Source organism: Pan troglodytes, chromosome 19, assembly GCF_028858775.2.
Source record: "Pan troglodytes isolate AG18354 chromosome 19, NHGRI_mPanTro3-v2.0_pri, whole genome shotgun sequence".
Classification (NCBI taxonomy): Eukaryota; Metazoa; Chordata; class Mammalia; order Primates; family Hominidae; genus Pan; species Pan troglodytes.
This window is the reverse complement of record NC_072417.2, coordinates 90,291,349-90,306,591: the sequence shown is the minus strand read 5'-3', so window position 1 is coordinate 90,306,591 and position 15,243 is coordinate 90,291,349. Positions and strand designations below refer to the sequence as shown.

The window sequence follows — 15,243 nt, the reverse complement described above, 5'->3', positions numbered from 1 at the left end:
GTCTCAAACTCCTGGCCTCAAGTGATCCACCGGCCTCAGCCTACCAATGTGCTGGTATTACAGGTAAGAGTCACTGAACCCAGCCTATCATCTGTCTGTCTGTCTGTCTGCCTGTCTGTGTCTATCTGCCTGCCTGGCTATCTATCATCTATCTATCCATTTGTCTGCCTGTCTGTTTGCCTGTTTGTGTCCGTCTGTCTCTATCTCTCTGTCTGCTTGTCTATCTAGCCATTTGTCTGCCTGTCTGTCTGCCTGTCTGTGTCTGTCTGTCTCTCTCTCTCTCTCTGTCCGCTTGTCTATCTAGCCATCCATCCATCCATCCATCTCCTATTGGCTGTCTCCCTGGAGAGCCCTGGCTGATGCAGACGGTGCCTTGGTAAGCTCAGGCTGCCATCCAGATTACTGTGGAGGGAGTGACTTAAACAACAGACATGTATTTCTCAGTTTGAGAGGCCCAAAGTCCCAGATCAAGGTGCCGTCAGGGTTAGTTCCCGGCGAGGCCTCTCTTCCTGGCTTGTAGCCACCTCCCTGCTGTGTCCTCCGGTCATTTTTCCTCTGTTTACAAGTAAGGGGGGAAGAGAGATCTCTGGTGTCTCTCCCTCTTCTTATAAGGACATCAATCCTATTAGATTAGGGTCCTGCCCTATGACTTCATTTAACCTTAATTACCTCCCTAAAAGCCCTATCTTCAATTACAGCTGCATTGGGAGTTAGGGCTTCAACGCAGGAATTCAAGGCGAAGGGCACAGTTCAGTCCATAACAAATGGGAAACCATGTTCATGACCAAACTCCCCAGAAGATATGGTCCATCAGCGTCGCCAATGATTGCAAGCAAAGGCCAGAGAGGAAAGGGGCCTCCGTGGGGTGGGGGTGGTGGGGGCAGCTGGTGCCGGGAACAAGGTTCCTCTTCCTGTCTAACAGCAGGGAAGTGAGGCCGGCTGCAGATGCCATTTGGGGTGGGAAGAGAGGGGAGCTCCTGTTTGCACATCCTGTGTGGGTCCTGGCCTGATCCCCCTCCGTGCCTCCCACTTCTTGTGCCCTCCTTTGTGTGGGAGAAACGCCAACCTCTGCTGGCTCAGGTGTCCAGGTCCCCAGGCCTGCTGGCTTTGGGCTGGGTTCAACCAACGAGAGGCTTGGGAGGAACCTGGGAGGTGGGAGCAAGGGAGGGCGCGGGAGCTCTCCACCTCCTCTGCCTCAGACAGCTTCTCCAGCAGGAGAGGTGGTCCTTTGTGTAGTTCCAGCTCCTGCCAGAGTCCCACCTTTGTTTGGGCTCCCAGCAGGTGACTCTGGCCCCTGGACTCTGGTCACAGGACTTCCTCCCTCTCATCCCAACCTAGGGGTGGTGGTGGCACCCTGCTGCCAATCTCCAGGTCACCCCCACAATGCTAAGAACCCTCCCTCTACCTGCATGGTTCCCTCTCAAGGCACTGAGAAGGGCCCTAACCACATGTCCACGGGGTCAAACATTTTTTGTAAAATTTACAAAATGGAAAATATTTTCCCTACAATCAATTAACATCCCCGTTCATTTCCAGTCTTGAGTTCCTGCCCGTCACATTTTCTCTTGTGTGAGGTGGAAACGGAGGCTTGCTGCCACGTGGGGGCTCCTGCTAAGGAGAAGTTGAACTGGAAAGATATTTAGTTTGGCTTTGGTAGGGTTATATTTATGTAGTTCCCATTTATTTCCATGTATAGTTCAGTTACTGCTCACTATCCCGGTGCGGAAACGGATTCCAGGAATACTCGCTCCACTCACCGTTCCAATTCCACCTACCGCGCAGAATCAAAAATCACAAGACACGAACATATCCTGCGGTGCCTGGCGCCGGAAAAATGTGCGCAGTGGAGAGACGCAAGATTTGAAATGCACGGGTCCAGAAGCAAATCTGTGGAAAATTACTCCCATCACCAGAGGTGAAGTTGTAAGCAAAGGATTCAGTTCCTTCAATGTGGAGTCAAAACAGAAAAGTCTCTCTGGTCAGAAATACATGCACAAATGCCTCATATGCAGTTAGAAATCTCCCCCACTTTCCTACTTCTTTCTTGATGGGAATCACATTTAAAAGAAGAAAAAACACAGGATTTACCAGAATTCCTGTGTATCTTGAACAAAACAATTGTAGCAGCACCACCAACTCCATGTTGACTGCCACTTTTGTATACATCCCAACTACCAAAAATAAAAACAAAATTTGATCAACTAAGGAGATTCATTCGCTTTATTTATTTATTTATTTTTGAGATGGAGTCTCACTCTGTTGCCCAGGCTGGAGTGCAATGGCACGATCTTGGCCCACTGCAACCTCTGCCTCCTGGGTTCAAGCCATTCTCCTGCCTCAGCCTCCCAAGTAGCTGGGATTACAGGCGTGCGTCATCACACCTGGCTAATTTTTTATATTTTTGGTAGAGATGGGGTTTCACCATGTTGACCAGGCTGGTCTCAAACTCCTGACCTCAAGTGATCCGCCCATCTCAACCTCCCACAGTGCTGGAATTACAGGCGTGAGCCACCACGCCCAGCCTATGTTTTTTTTTTTTTTTTTTTTTTTTTTTTTGAGACATGGTCTCACTCTCTCACCCAGGCTGGAGTGCAGTGGCATGATCACGGCTCACTGCAGCCTCGACCTCCTGGGCTCAAGCAATCCTCCCACCTCAGCCTCCTAAGTAACTGGGACTACAGGTGTATGCCACCATGCCCTGCTAGTTTTTGTATTTTTAGTAGAGACGGGGTTTCGCCCCGCTGCCCGGACTGGTCTTGAACTCCTGGCCTCAAGTGATCCACCTGCCTTGGCCTCCCAAAGTGCTGGGATTACAGGCACGAGCCACTGTGTCCAGCCTGATCAGTTTTCTATTCTCGAAATAGAAAATGATATTACAAAGTCATCATATTGAAGAAGTAATGCCAAAAATGTGGGAGAAATAGAACTTTGGAGATATGACTGACAGTTGACTGGTACTCTTCTGCATGTAGTGATGTCTGTGATATTTAACAGCTGCTTATAATTTATAATTTGCTGTTATTTATTTTCTCATTCTAAATGAATCATTGCATCCATACCTTTAGAGGGCTGTATAAGCCCACGCCACTTTGATTTCCTGCTGATTGCCTCTCTGTTCCCTGTCTGGCCTTCACCTCTCCCATCATCTGTGTAACTAGTGCCCCGCCTTTAAGTCCTTCTGTTCTAAATGCTCAAGTGGACCAGGCACTGTGGCTCCCGCCTGTAATCCCAGCACTTTGGGAGGCCCAGGCAGGAGGATCACATAAACCCAGGAGTACAAGACCAACCTGGGCAACATAGTAAGACCTTGTCTTTACACACACACAAAAAATACAAAAATTAGCAAGGCGTGATGGCACATGCCTGTAGCTCCAGTACTTTGGGAGGCTGAGGCAGGAGGATTGCTTGAGGTTGGGAGTTCAGGACCAGCCTCGGCAACAAAGCAAGACCCTGTCTCTACAAAAATAAAAGAAAAAATTAGGCAGGCATAGAGTGTGCACCTATACTCCGAGCTACTTGGGAGGCTGAGAAGGGAGGATCACTTGAGCTCAGGAGTTCAAGGCTGCCGTGAGCCGTGATCACACCACTGCACTTCAGCTTGCGTGACAGAGTGAGACCTTGTCTTGGGAAAAATAAATAAATAAATAAATAAATAAATAAATGCTCAAGCGGTTTCCATTTCCTGGTTAGACCCCATTACATACCCTATGAACAAACCGCATGCATGAGAAAGGTGAGCAGAGGAACAGGGCAGGGCCAGGGGGCCAAGGGGAAGATCACAGATCACGTGGAGCGAGACCAGTGGTCAAAAACTGCCAACTACAGCCAGGCCTGGTGGCTTATGAAGGTAACCTCAACGGCCGGGCCTGGTGGCTCATGCCCGTAATCTCAGCACTTTGGGAGGCCGACGCAAGCCTATCACCTGAGGTCAAGAGTTCGAGACCAGCCCGGCCAATGTAGGGAAACCCCCGTCTCTACTAAAAATACCAAAATTGGCCAGGCGTAGTGGCGGGCGCCTGTAGTCCCAGCTACTTGGGAGGCTGAAGCAGGAGAATTGGTTGAACCCGGGAGGCAGAGGTTGCAGTGAGCTGGGATCGCACCACTGCACTCCAGCCTGGGCGACAGAGCGAGACTCCAACTCAAAAAATTAAAAAAAAAAAACAAAAAACTGCAGACTCCAACAAGGAAGAGCCACAGGACGATACCCCAGGATGCGGGAAAAGGCTATGCCAGCCTTGGATCCCTTCTGATTAATGGGCACCCCAGTCACCAAAGGGGTAGATGCGTTTCACTCAACCTTTATCCAGCCATCAGAGTATAACACAGGGATGTGCCATAGAGAGAGATGGAGACCAACAGGTAGAGGGGTGATGGGGAGGAAGACTGAGGCAAGAGGAACAAAACGGGGACTGCAGAGGGTAGGTGGCAGGAGCCTGAGGGTTCCAGAAGAAACTGCTGCACAAGTAATGAGCCAGCAGGGTGAGTGACGGCCAGGAGAGGTGGCCCAAGAAAACAAAGAGACATCTCCGGGGGTACAGATGCATCTTGAGGGGCCGAGGAAGAGATGGGGAAGGGGTGGCTCTGTGGACCCTCGGCATGACTGCCGTGGTGAAAAGGAATCAAAGACCTCGACAAGGGGATGACTTTTCAAACAAGGAAGCCCTGGGCCTTCGCAGGGGCACCAGCAGACTGAGGGCAAACGGCATTCTGTTCATTAAAGTCTTAATAAAATGTCAAGGTAAGAACACTTGTCTGGTTTTGGGGGCAATCCCAGAAATACCATAAAAGGGACTCATCATGCGCAATCTTTTCTTAATTACCTGAAGAAATGTATGGTTACCTAAGACAGAGAAAGGCAGCCAAAGCAAGTGGAGGCCAGGCACAGTGACTCACGCCTGTACTCCCAGCGCTTTGGGAGGCTGAGGCAGGAGGATCGCTTGAGGCTGGAAATTCAGTACCAGCCTAGGCAACAACAAAACAAGACCCTGTCGCTACAAAAACAAAAACAAAAATTTTTTGAGACGGAGTTTCACTCTCGTTGCCCAGGCTGGAGTGCCGTGGCACGATCTCAGCTCACTGCAACCCCCGCCTCCTAGATTCAAGCAATTCTCCTGCCTCAGCCTCCTGAGTAGCTGGGATTACAGGCATGTGCCACCATGCCCAGCTAATTTTGTAGTTTTAGTAGAGACAGGGTTTCTCCATGTTGGTCAGGCTGGTCTCGAACTCCCGACCTCCTTGGCCTCCCAAAGTGCTAGGATTACAGGCATGAGCCACCGCGCCCGGCTGCTACAAAAATTTTTTAAAAATTAGCCAGGCATGCCAGGTGCGGTGGCTCCCACCTGTAATCCCAGCACTTTGGGAGGCCAAGGCAGGTGGATCACGAGGTCAGGAGTTTGAGACCAGCCTGACCAACATGGTGAAACCCCGTCCCTACTAAAAATACAAAAATTAGCCAGGTGTGGCGGCACATGCCTGTAATCGCAGCTATTCAGGAGGCTGAGGCAGGAGAATTGCTTTAATCCAGGAGCCGGGGGTTGCAGTGAGCCGAGATTGCACCACGGCACTCCAGCCTGGGCAACAGAGTAAGACTCTGTCTCAAAAAAAAAAAAAAAAATTAGCCAGGCATGCAGCGCACACCTGTAGTCCCAGCTACTCGGGAGGCTGAGAAGGGAGGACCAATTGAAACTGGGAGGTCGAGACTGGGAGGTCATGATCATGCCACTGCACTCCAACCTGGGCAACACAGCAAGACCCTGTTTAATAATAATAATAATAAATAATGCAAGTGGGTATAAGAATTTATTTATTTATTTATTTATTTATTTTTGAGACAGGGTCTCGCTCTGTCGCCCAGGCTGGAGTGCACTGGCGCAATCTTGGCTCACTGCAAGCTCCGCCTGCCGGGTTCATTCCATTCTCCTGCCTCAGCCTCCTGAGTAGCTGGGACTACAGGCGCCCGCCACTGCACCCAGCTAATTTTTTGTATTTTTAGTAGAGACGGGGTTTCACCATGGTCTCGATCTTCTGACCTTGTGATCTGCCCGCCTCGGCCTCTCAAAGTGCTGGGATTACAGGTGTGAGCCACCGCTCCCGGCCCTAAGAATTTATTTTATCCCAGCACTTTGGGAGGCTGAGGCAAGCGGATCACGAGGTCAGAAGATTGAGACCATCCTGGCTAACATGGTGAAACCCCGCCTCTACTAAAAAAATACAAAAAATTAGCCGGGCGTGGGGGCGGGTGCCTGTAGTCCCAGCTATGCGGGATGCTGAGTCAGGAGAATGGTGTGAACCCGGGAGGCGGAGCTTGCAGTGAGTGGAGATCGCGCCACTGCACTCCAGCCTGGGCAACAGAGCGAGACTCCATCTCAAAAAAAAAAAAAAAAAAAGAATTTATTTTAAGACAGCAAGCTCTAGGGTTGAAGCCAGTCTCCACCTAGCCCCGGGCCCAAAGCTATAAGCATGGCTACTGTAACATCTTTACTCAGGACACCACCCTTCAGGGGCTTTACTCAGACCCACACCATCAAGGAGGAGCGTCCACACCAGCAGCTGGGGAGAGGGTGGTTCCCTACAAGATGCAATGTCCACTCTGAAGAGCCATTATAGTGATAATCATGAAATCCATGCCTGAGATCTAATTTCAAGTGAAAAGAACAGAATTCAACATTCATTCTATGGGGAGTATAAAACTCTGAAAATATACGCCTTTCATAATTAATCAAACCCTATGTCATGTTCCTGAGGAGACAAGCACTGAATGGAACACGGAAGAAATGCTACAGCCAATGATTGTTGAAGTTTTCCTTTCAATTTCCTGTTCATGTTGTTTGGCAATAAGTAATACAGAAAACTGACAACAAAAAGCAAAAGAGAAAGAAAAGATACAGTGTACAGTTTAGATTGCTTTCCTTAAAAAATTAAATAATAATAATAAAAAGCATAGGCCAGGTGCGGCGGCTCACGCCTGTAATCCTAGCACTTTGAGAGGCCAAGGCGGGCGGATCACCTGAGGTCAGGAGTTCGAGACCAGCCTGACCAACATGGGGACACCCCGTCTGTACTAAAAATACAAAATTAGCCGGGCATGGTGGCGCGTGCCTGTAATCCCAGCTATTCAGGAGGCTGAGGCAGGAGAATTGCTTGAACCCAGGAGGCAGAGGTTGCAGTGAGCCAAGATTGAGCCACCACACTCCAGCCTGGGTGACAGTGAGACTCCGTCTCAAAAACCAAACCAAACCAAACCAAACCAAACCAAACAAAAAAAAGAAGCGGCATAATACAAAGGCCTGGCAGTTAAAGCGTTAACCCCCAGCTACCAGGAAGGCTCTGCTATCCAATGACTCATCGCCCCAGCCAAGGTCAGCCACACCTTGGGTCTCTGATGCTGGAGGCAACATGATGCCAACACTGGCGAGAAATCCACCACCTCCTCCTCCCCGCCCCTCGGTGCCGGCCTCTGTGTGCACTTGCAGCTCTTCCACTACCGGTGCCTCCATGGTGTCTACGCCACCGGCTCACCTCCCAGCAATAACCCGACAGCCCGACACCTCTGTAGACCCTGTGGCTACAGAGCTAAAGTTCCCTGTTATTAGTGGGTTTTGCAGACAACCCTCCAAATCCCTCTGGGTTGAGTTAGTCAAGTCCTTAACAAGCTGGAAGATGACAGGGGTTGGATGTAACCCACTTCCAACTGGCTTGGGTTACATGGACATTATTCCTCTGCTGGGCTCTGATTCGGGATGGAAACAGGAGCCATAGTTCATGGGAAGGCTGTGAAAGGAAGCCCCGGCCCCAGGGTTCGGATCAGGTTGATCTGCGGCACAAGGCCCCAGGGGCGGCCCACCTGCCTGCTCTGCCCAGCCTTTCCTGGTAACCACACTCACCCGGGGCCCATCTCAAACCTGGCAGGCAATGCTGCTGCTCCCATCTCAGCCGCTGCCCCAACACGCCTCGCCTGGCCAGGACAGGTGCCCAGGCATGGCATTCAGGGACATCCTCGGCTTCCGGGGCCCAACCCCTGGTTCCCAGGTGCAGCGCTGGGAAAAGCAGAGGGCCCCGGCCATGGCGCAGGCCTCGTCACAGGTCATTTAAGCAGCCTGGGAGGAGCCGGAAAGAGAGCAATGCACCCACCTGGACAGAGACTGAAGCCACATCCCCATTGAGAAAAGATGACACTCCTGCCTGGACCCCTTCTCTGAAACCCCAGGCCGGGGTGGGGTAGGAGTCAGCGAGAGAGTCCAGCGCTCCAAAGGGGACTTTCTGGCCCTCCGTGCCCCCTAACCCAGCACTTCTGGGGACCCACACACTCAGGGCAGAGTGGCCATCCAGGGTTCCTCTTACCCAGACACAAAGGCCACTGAAGGCCCCGGGCCAACACCGCTCTGAGGATGACCAGCGACTTGGGTTCCTGCCAGAGACAGCAGGCAGCCTGGGTCTAAGGGCCGCCCAGTGACTTGAAGTTGGGATCATCTTACATTCCCTGCGCCACTCCTGTTTCCTGTCCTGGAGGTTTTCAGGCTGCCAACAGTCACGCTTTGGAGAACCAGGTCAGATTAGGCTGGGAACAAAGCTCAGCTGTCACAGAGCTGCCGAGAGGCCATTGGCAAGCAGTGCCCAGGAGCCGCCCCTCCTCTGCCAGCAACAGCTCAATGTCTCCCTTCACAGGGGCTGCAAAGGGACCCGTGCCCAGGGTGGGGTCAGGGAGATAAAGCAGAGAGAAACTGGGCTGGGAGCAGAGAGTGCCATGCTCTACCCTGGAGACCCAAGGCCAGGCCACCCTGCAGAGCTGGTGCCCAGAGCCTCCAGGGTACAGGAGAGGAGGCAAACAGAGCCTGACACTCAGCAGCGCCTGGCAGACGCTTCTGGAATGAATGACCAAATCCACATGGAGAGTTGAAATGGGCTAGGAACCTCAGGGAGACGGGCAGCTCACAGCTCAGCAGGGCCGCTCCAGTAGAGCAGGCCAATGCCAGGCCTCCTGGCAAATTTCCCGGGGCCCAGGCACAACTGTCACATCAGGAAAGGGGCAGGGGTGACCAGCCCATCCGCCACGGGGGCACTTCACTGCTCCCACAGAAGCTCGGCACCCACAGGCCTGGGTGACACACGATCCCCATGCCTGGCACCACGATGGCTGCCCGCCAAGTCCCTCCACCCACCAGGACTGACTCCCTTTGGTCAGCGATTCCAGATCACCATGACCTGGCAGTTGCTGTCAGGCCTGCCTGGCTAAGGACTCTCCCGGAGACTGAGCCACTTCACACAGCAAAGGGAGCCATGGGGCCACAGCGCTGTGTGCTGTGTACAAGCCCCGAGGGCTTCACCCAGGGATTGGCACCCACTGATCCCCATAAATCCCTGGCAACCGCCTAGAGCTGGGATGTTTCCAAGGTAATAGCTCCAACAAACAGAGGCGCAGGAACCCAGCGCGTCACTTCCCGCCTCACCCCAAAGGTTCACACCCCTAGGGGCCTGGAGCCTCTCTCTGGAGCCCCTCCTACCCTAAAGCCAGCTGGATCTGCCCAGGAACTGCCATCATCACCCCCTGGCCGGGCCTGCACTGATGTGTACTGAACTCCCCTTATCAGGTCCATCTTAGGCAAACTTCAGAGCCCACGCAACACTGCCTGTGGACAAACACTGGGGCGGAAACAGGGGCCACCTCTAGGTCCCAGTCACATGGGGCTGTCAGGGCTGCCTGGGATGGGCAGGAGAGTGTCAGAGGAGGGCAGCCCAAGGACTGGGTAGGGGGTGGGAAGTGTCCCCTTCCATGGGTCCTCAAGTGCGATGTCCTCTGCAAACACCCACCTGGGATCTCCAAGCAGAGGGTTGGCTCCCATGTCACCTGGACCTGGATTCCAGACCACTGCCCCTAAGTGGCAATCCTGGGTCCCCCTGTACCTGTCCTGGCTTGAGCTGGTCACACTTGTGGGGGGTGGTTCCAGGAAGAAGGTGGACTGTGGCAAACGCAATGCTCCGCTGCCAGGTGCATTGCCCTCGGCTATCAGAACCCCTCTGGGCAGGCCGGGGAGATCTGACGGGCAAGTGCCTGCGGTCTGGCATGAGCGGGCAGGGCAGGTGGCCCCTGCCTGGGCATGCCTTTCTACCTTTGCAGCAGACTAGGGAGAGGGCTGGCCCCAGGACTTAGGCTCAGCCAGCTGTCTCACAACTGAGGGGCCTCGGCGGGGGACACAAGTCAGACAGAGCCACAGACTAACCGTACGAGGTGGCTTTTTCTCTCCAGTCCAGGTCCCCTGAATGCGCCAGAGCAGACAAGCTTGGACGTGAGGAGGCAAGAGGCAGCGAGAACAGGCGCGGAGACGGGGTTGGGGGAGAAGAGGAAGAAACCCTGTGCTTGTGCCCTTCCCATGCTCGCCTGTCACCGGGTTAGCTGACTGGGGAAGTGTTCTCTGAGGGTGCAATTCCTTGCCCTTCCCGTAAGTCAGCTCCCGGGGCGCTGGGTGAGGGTGCAGCCCTGTCCACCATGGCGAGCCAGCACACTGAATCACAGCAGAAGCTGCTTCCTGTGTGGGTGCAGCCTCCCTCCCTGCCCAGGACTCAGAAGTCACTACAGCATAGAGCTTTTTAATCATGGCTGGTGCCCCTCAGGAATCTCCTGAAAGCCACAGAGAAACTCCAGAGTGGCTGGGCACGGTGGCTCATGCCTGTAATCCCAGCACTTTGGGAGGCTGAGGCGGGTGGATCACCTGAGGTCCGGAGTTCGAGACCAGCCTGGCCAGTATGGTAAAACCCCGTCTCTACTAAAAAATACAAAAATTAGCTGGGCACGGTGGCACATGCCTGTAATCCCAGCTACTCAGGAGGCTGAGGCATGAGAATTGCTTGAACCTGGGAGGCAGAGGTTGCAGTGAACCGAGATCGTGCCACTGCACTCCAGCCTGGGCAACAGAGCGAGACTCCATCTCAAAAAAATAAAAAATAAAAAAAGAATCTCCAGAGTAATTCCCAGGTGCCAGTGGGGGTGTGACGCAACCTCAGTCCGGCTTCTGTGGCTCATCGGCCTCGGGTAAGTCCTCCTGCCGCTGCCACCCACAGAGAGTTTCCAGGGGAGCCTGGGAATAACGGCAAGTTCCACGTGACCTAGTATGCAAAGGGAGTCCCAAAACTCAGAACCTAGAGAACCAGGGCGGGTACAGTGCAGCTGGCTCCAGTGCTGAGGGGCTGGGGGAGAGACCCTGCACCATGCTCTGACCACAGTAAGGGAAGATCATGGAGGCTTCTGGAACGTCCTAGCAATGGCATAACCCTAGCCTTCTCCATCCTCCTGTCAATGACAATCATGATCATGACAGCAGCTAACAGGTTACAGAGCAGGCATCTCTCAGCTTTTTCAAATATGAACTCGTTTAACCTTTACAACAACATAGCACTGTCCCATTTAACAAATGAGGCAGGCTGGGCGTGGTGGCTCATGCCTGTAATCACAGCACTTTGGGAGGCCAAGGCAGGCAGATCACGAGGTCAGGAGTTCGAGATCAGCCTGACCAACATGGTGAAACCCCGTCTCTAGTAAAAATATAAAAATTAGCTGGGCGCGGTGGCACGTTCCTACAATCCCAGCCACTCAGGAGGCTGAGGCAGGAGAATCACTTGAACCTGGGAGGCGGAGGTTGCAGTAAGCCGAGATCATGCCATTGCACTCCAGCCTGGGAGACAGAGTGAGACTCCGTCTCAAAAATAAATAAATAAATAAAATAAAAAAACACCACACACACAAAAAAACAAATGAGGCAAATGAGATGCATGAGGTGAGAACCTTGTGCCACAGGGAGAGGCGCAGCCTGGTGAGATTTAATCCCAAGGGGCTGGCGGCTCTGAGCCCCCAAGTGTAACCACTGGACCACACTGCCTGTAGACTACCACTACCTCCACCCCATTGGAAGGCCGGGTGAGGCAACTGGGAAAGCCTGGAGCAGCAATGGAGCTGCCAGAGAGAACCTGTCCCCAGTGTCCCCCTGGATCCTGCAGCTGCCCTGTGTGGGCCCTTGCTGCCTTCCGCATTGGAAAAGACCTTCTTACAGATGGGGTCTCATGACGCCACCCAGGCTGGAGTGCAGTGTCTATTTCCAGGCGCTGTCACAGGGCTGCAGCCTTGAACTCCTGGCTTCAAGCGATCCTCCTGTCTCAGCCTCCTGAGTAGCCTCCTGGGCTCAAGCGATCCTCGTGTCTCAGCCTCCTGAGTAGCTGGGACTTCAAGCGCACCTGGCCAAGTCCCTTTTTATTCTCCACTACTCAAGACTTCTCCTTCCTCAAGGCCCAGCTCAATCACACCTCCCCCTAAAACCTCCGGGGCATTCCTGTAGTATTTGGAGGCTGAACTGCTCAGGAGGGAAGGGTGTTAATGAGCTGGTGTCTCGCCCTCATCCTGACTCCCGGTGAGAATGTAAGTTCTCTGCAAGCAAGGACTATATCTCATTACCATTTCTGTACCCACTCAGACTTGGCCATGTGTGCCCAGCACATAAAGTGTCTTCGATGACTGTCTATAGACCCACGGTACTTGAGATTGCCCCAACACATCCTTCTAAAATCTTTCTCCTTTTCAGAGGCTCACGAATGTTCAAACCAGGTCTACCGGGAACAACATTATGGTCATTCCATTTATTCTGAAGCCCATATACAGGTCTAGAAGCAATAATCCCGCTCAGTCTAGATGAAAAAATAAAAACCTTCCTGTTGTCCTTGGATTGTCAGAGCCTAGGGGGATTTTTAACATCTTTTGCTGCTTTCCTTAATTTCATGGTGTCGATGGCTGTTGAGGGGTCAGCCTGACTCCTGCAAGTGCCCGTACCTGGAAAAGGGCTGGTGCCAAGAGAGCTCCAGGAAACTCAGAATGAGGGCAAGAGGCCACCCCCACCATCAGCCCCCTCCAGTCCCACTCCATACAACTGCAACACAGTGACCCAGCACACCTTGGGCCACTGCCAAGCAGGGAGCAAACCAGAAATGGTCTGAGCCCTCCCTTCCCCCATCCTCAGAGGGGCCTGCCCCTTTAGGTAAACACAAGGAGGCACCCAGGCTGCTTTACAAGAGTTGGTTCCTGCTCACCCCACAAACTCTACTTCCACCTACTGCAAAAGGTTCTGTCCTTTTTTTTAAAAAAAAAAAAAAAAAAAAAAAAAAAGAAACCCAGTGAGGGGTGGGGTAGGTGTGTGTGGAGGAGAGGAGAAAAGGACAAGTGATGGTCTCCCCACCTCCCAATAAGCCGCAGGTGCAGAGACTCCAAGCCTGCCTCAGGGCCCTTCCGGCATCTGTGCAGGAGGGTCTCCGCAGAAAAAACCCAGGACCCACGACCTGGGAGGACCCCGGTCACCCCCACTGTCTGGACCCACCAGTGGGAGGTAAAGTGTAAGAAACCAAGGGCAAAGGGCCCTCCCTGGGCGGGCTAGAGATCCCCTGGAAAGGGCCATGCACCGCGCGATCCCCACAACAATCTCAAGTATTTGGAGCATGTTGGGGAGGAAGCCCCGGTGCCAAATCCAAGCATGTGCCACCTGGAAGCCCGCTCCCGCCCACCAGCACACCAACCCACCCACGCTCCTGACAGAGCTGTGCTCCGGGTGCGTAGAGGGCCATCTTGTTCGCAACAACCGGGTGAAAGTTGAAATTCTAAGCTACTGACCCAGAAGGGTATTTTCGGGGAAGTTCTGAGTAATCCTCTTTGAGACAAGGTACTTTATCACTCATTTTGGTTCCTAAATATGGAAAGCCAGAGGAAACCGACAATGGCCCAAAGGCAGGGGGATGGCCCCGACGACTCCTTCACCTCCAACTAAGGCCCATGATTCTGTTCTCCTATCAATAAAAATTAATTCACGGATCCTTGGCAGGTACCTTTCTATCCGAATGAATTAAAGGAGGGACATTAAACAAACGGTTTCTAGATTTAGAAGAGGAGACGCTATTTATAATTTGAGGACTGAGGAGGACAAAGGATCCTGCCTGCCTGGATCCTTTGGAGAAAACCACAAAGGAAAAAAAAAAAAGGAAGGAAAAGACAAAGAATGAAGATCTGGATTTCTCTTAACCTGCCCTTGTGGCCTCGGTGTGCCCATCTGTGAAATGGAACTTCAGAGTGCCAGAGCGGGAGCCTCTTATGAAATGAAAGCTCCTGAACCGGCTCACGGTGAGGCCCAAGTCAGGCCCCCTCCGCCTGCTTAAGGCGGGCCCTGCTAGGGTGGAGGGACGATGTCAGCCGCGGGCGGCGTCCTGAGCGCAAAACATGAACCCGAGTCGCCAAGTTTGGGCGCTGCTGGACGGTCCCATCTGGAGGCCGTCCCGTGCCCCACTAAGTAGAGGAGAAACCGAAGAGAATCCGAAGAAAGGATGCTGCGGCCTGGACCACCAGCCCTAGAGGCTGAACCCAAGGACACCCCTCCACCTAGCCCCGACCCCATTCACCCACACAGACGCACAGGGACCCAAAGCACCCGGCCGACCTGGAAAGTCAGCGATTCCTGCGAGGGAGCAAGGGGCGAGGAAGAGGGAGCGTCCCCCAGGGCAGCCCCTCCGACACTCGAGCAAGGGCTGGAGACAGCGCAGGGGACGGTCGGCTCAGGTCGAAAGCGGCCCGACAGCGGCCCTGTCCTGGGAGGAACTCGACCTGCAGTGTGCCCGCCGCGGGGACTCGCTCAGCTCCGGGGGCGCCTCGCCACTCCCGGCCGCAGGCACTCAGGTGAGCAGCGCTGGTCCCGGGACACCGACCCCTCCCCACCCCGGGCGCGAAGCCCACCTGAGTAAGACTTCTTCATGGTGCCGCCGTGGCCGCCGCTCCCAGGAAAGTGTGGCGGCCGCTCCCAGGAAAGTGTGGCGGCGAGGCAGCGGGGCGCGCGCTCCCAGGGCGCTAATCCTGGGCCGGTAGTAGGAAGGTGGGAGGAGGGGGCGGCCCGCCGTCTGGAGTGCACCGACCGGGCCCCGCCCCGGCCCCGCCCCAGCCCCGCCCCTCCCCGGAGATGCGCATAGAACCCCGGCCCAGCCGGCTGTGGTCCCGCCCCTGACCCGCCCCCTTCCCGCCCCGTGAACGTGCGCGTCGAGCCCCACCCCCGCCCACCCCTGCGCTGCGCTGCACCTGGCGGAGCGGGGCTGGCGGGCGCCGGGCCTGTGAGGGGGCGCCCCCGCGCGGCAGCGCAGACCAGACCAGACCAGGCCAGGCAGGGGGTGGGGGCCGCCTGCGTGGCCCCCCGCGCCCGCAGCTCTGCACCCCCAGCTCCCCGCGCTGGCGCC

The 15,243-nt window shown here is 54.2% G+C and overlaps 1 protein-coding gene across 3 annotated transcripts in view; it reads right to left on the bottom strand.

The window, feature by feature from the left end:
• Positions 1 to 14,936, bottom strand: part of SEPTIN9 (septin 9) — a 220,060-nt gene extending 205,124 nt beyond the window's left edge. The window contains exon 1 of one of the 3 annotated variants that reach the window (XM_016932980.4): positions 14,753 to 14,936. In XM_016932980.4, the coding sequence (XP_016788469.2) occupies positions 14,753 to 14,771 (19 nt within the window). In that variant the 5' untranslated portion in view covers positions 14,772 to 14,936. Of the gene's footprint in view, positions 1 to 8,130; positions 8,407 to 14,752 lie in introns of those variants that run through there. The other 2 variants (XM_063799951.1, XM_063799952.1) reach the window with 2 other exon arrangements.
• Between the last annotated feature and the right edge of the window lie 307 nt (positions 14,937 to 15,243).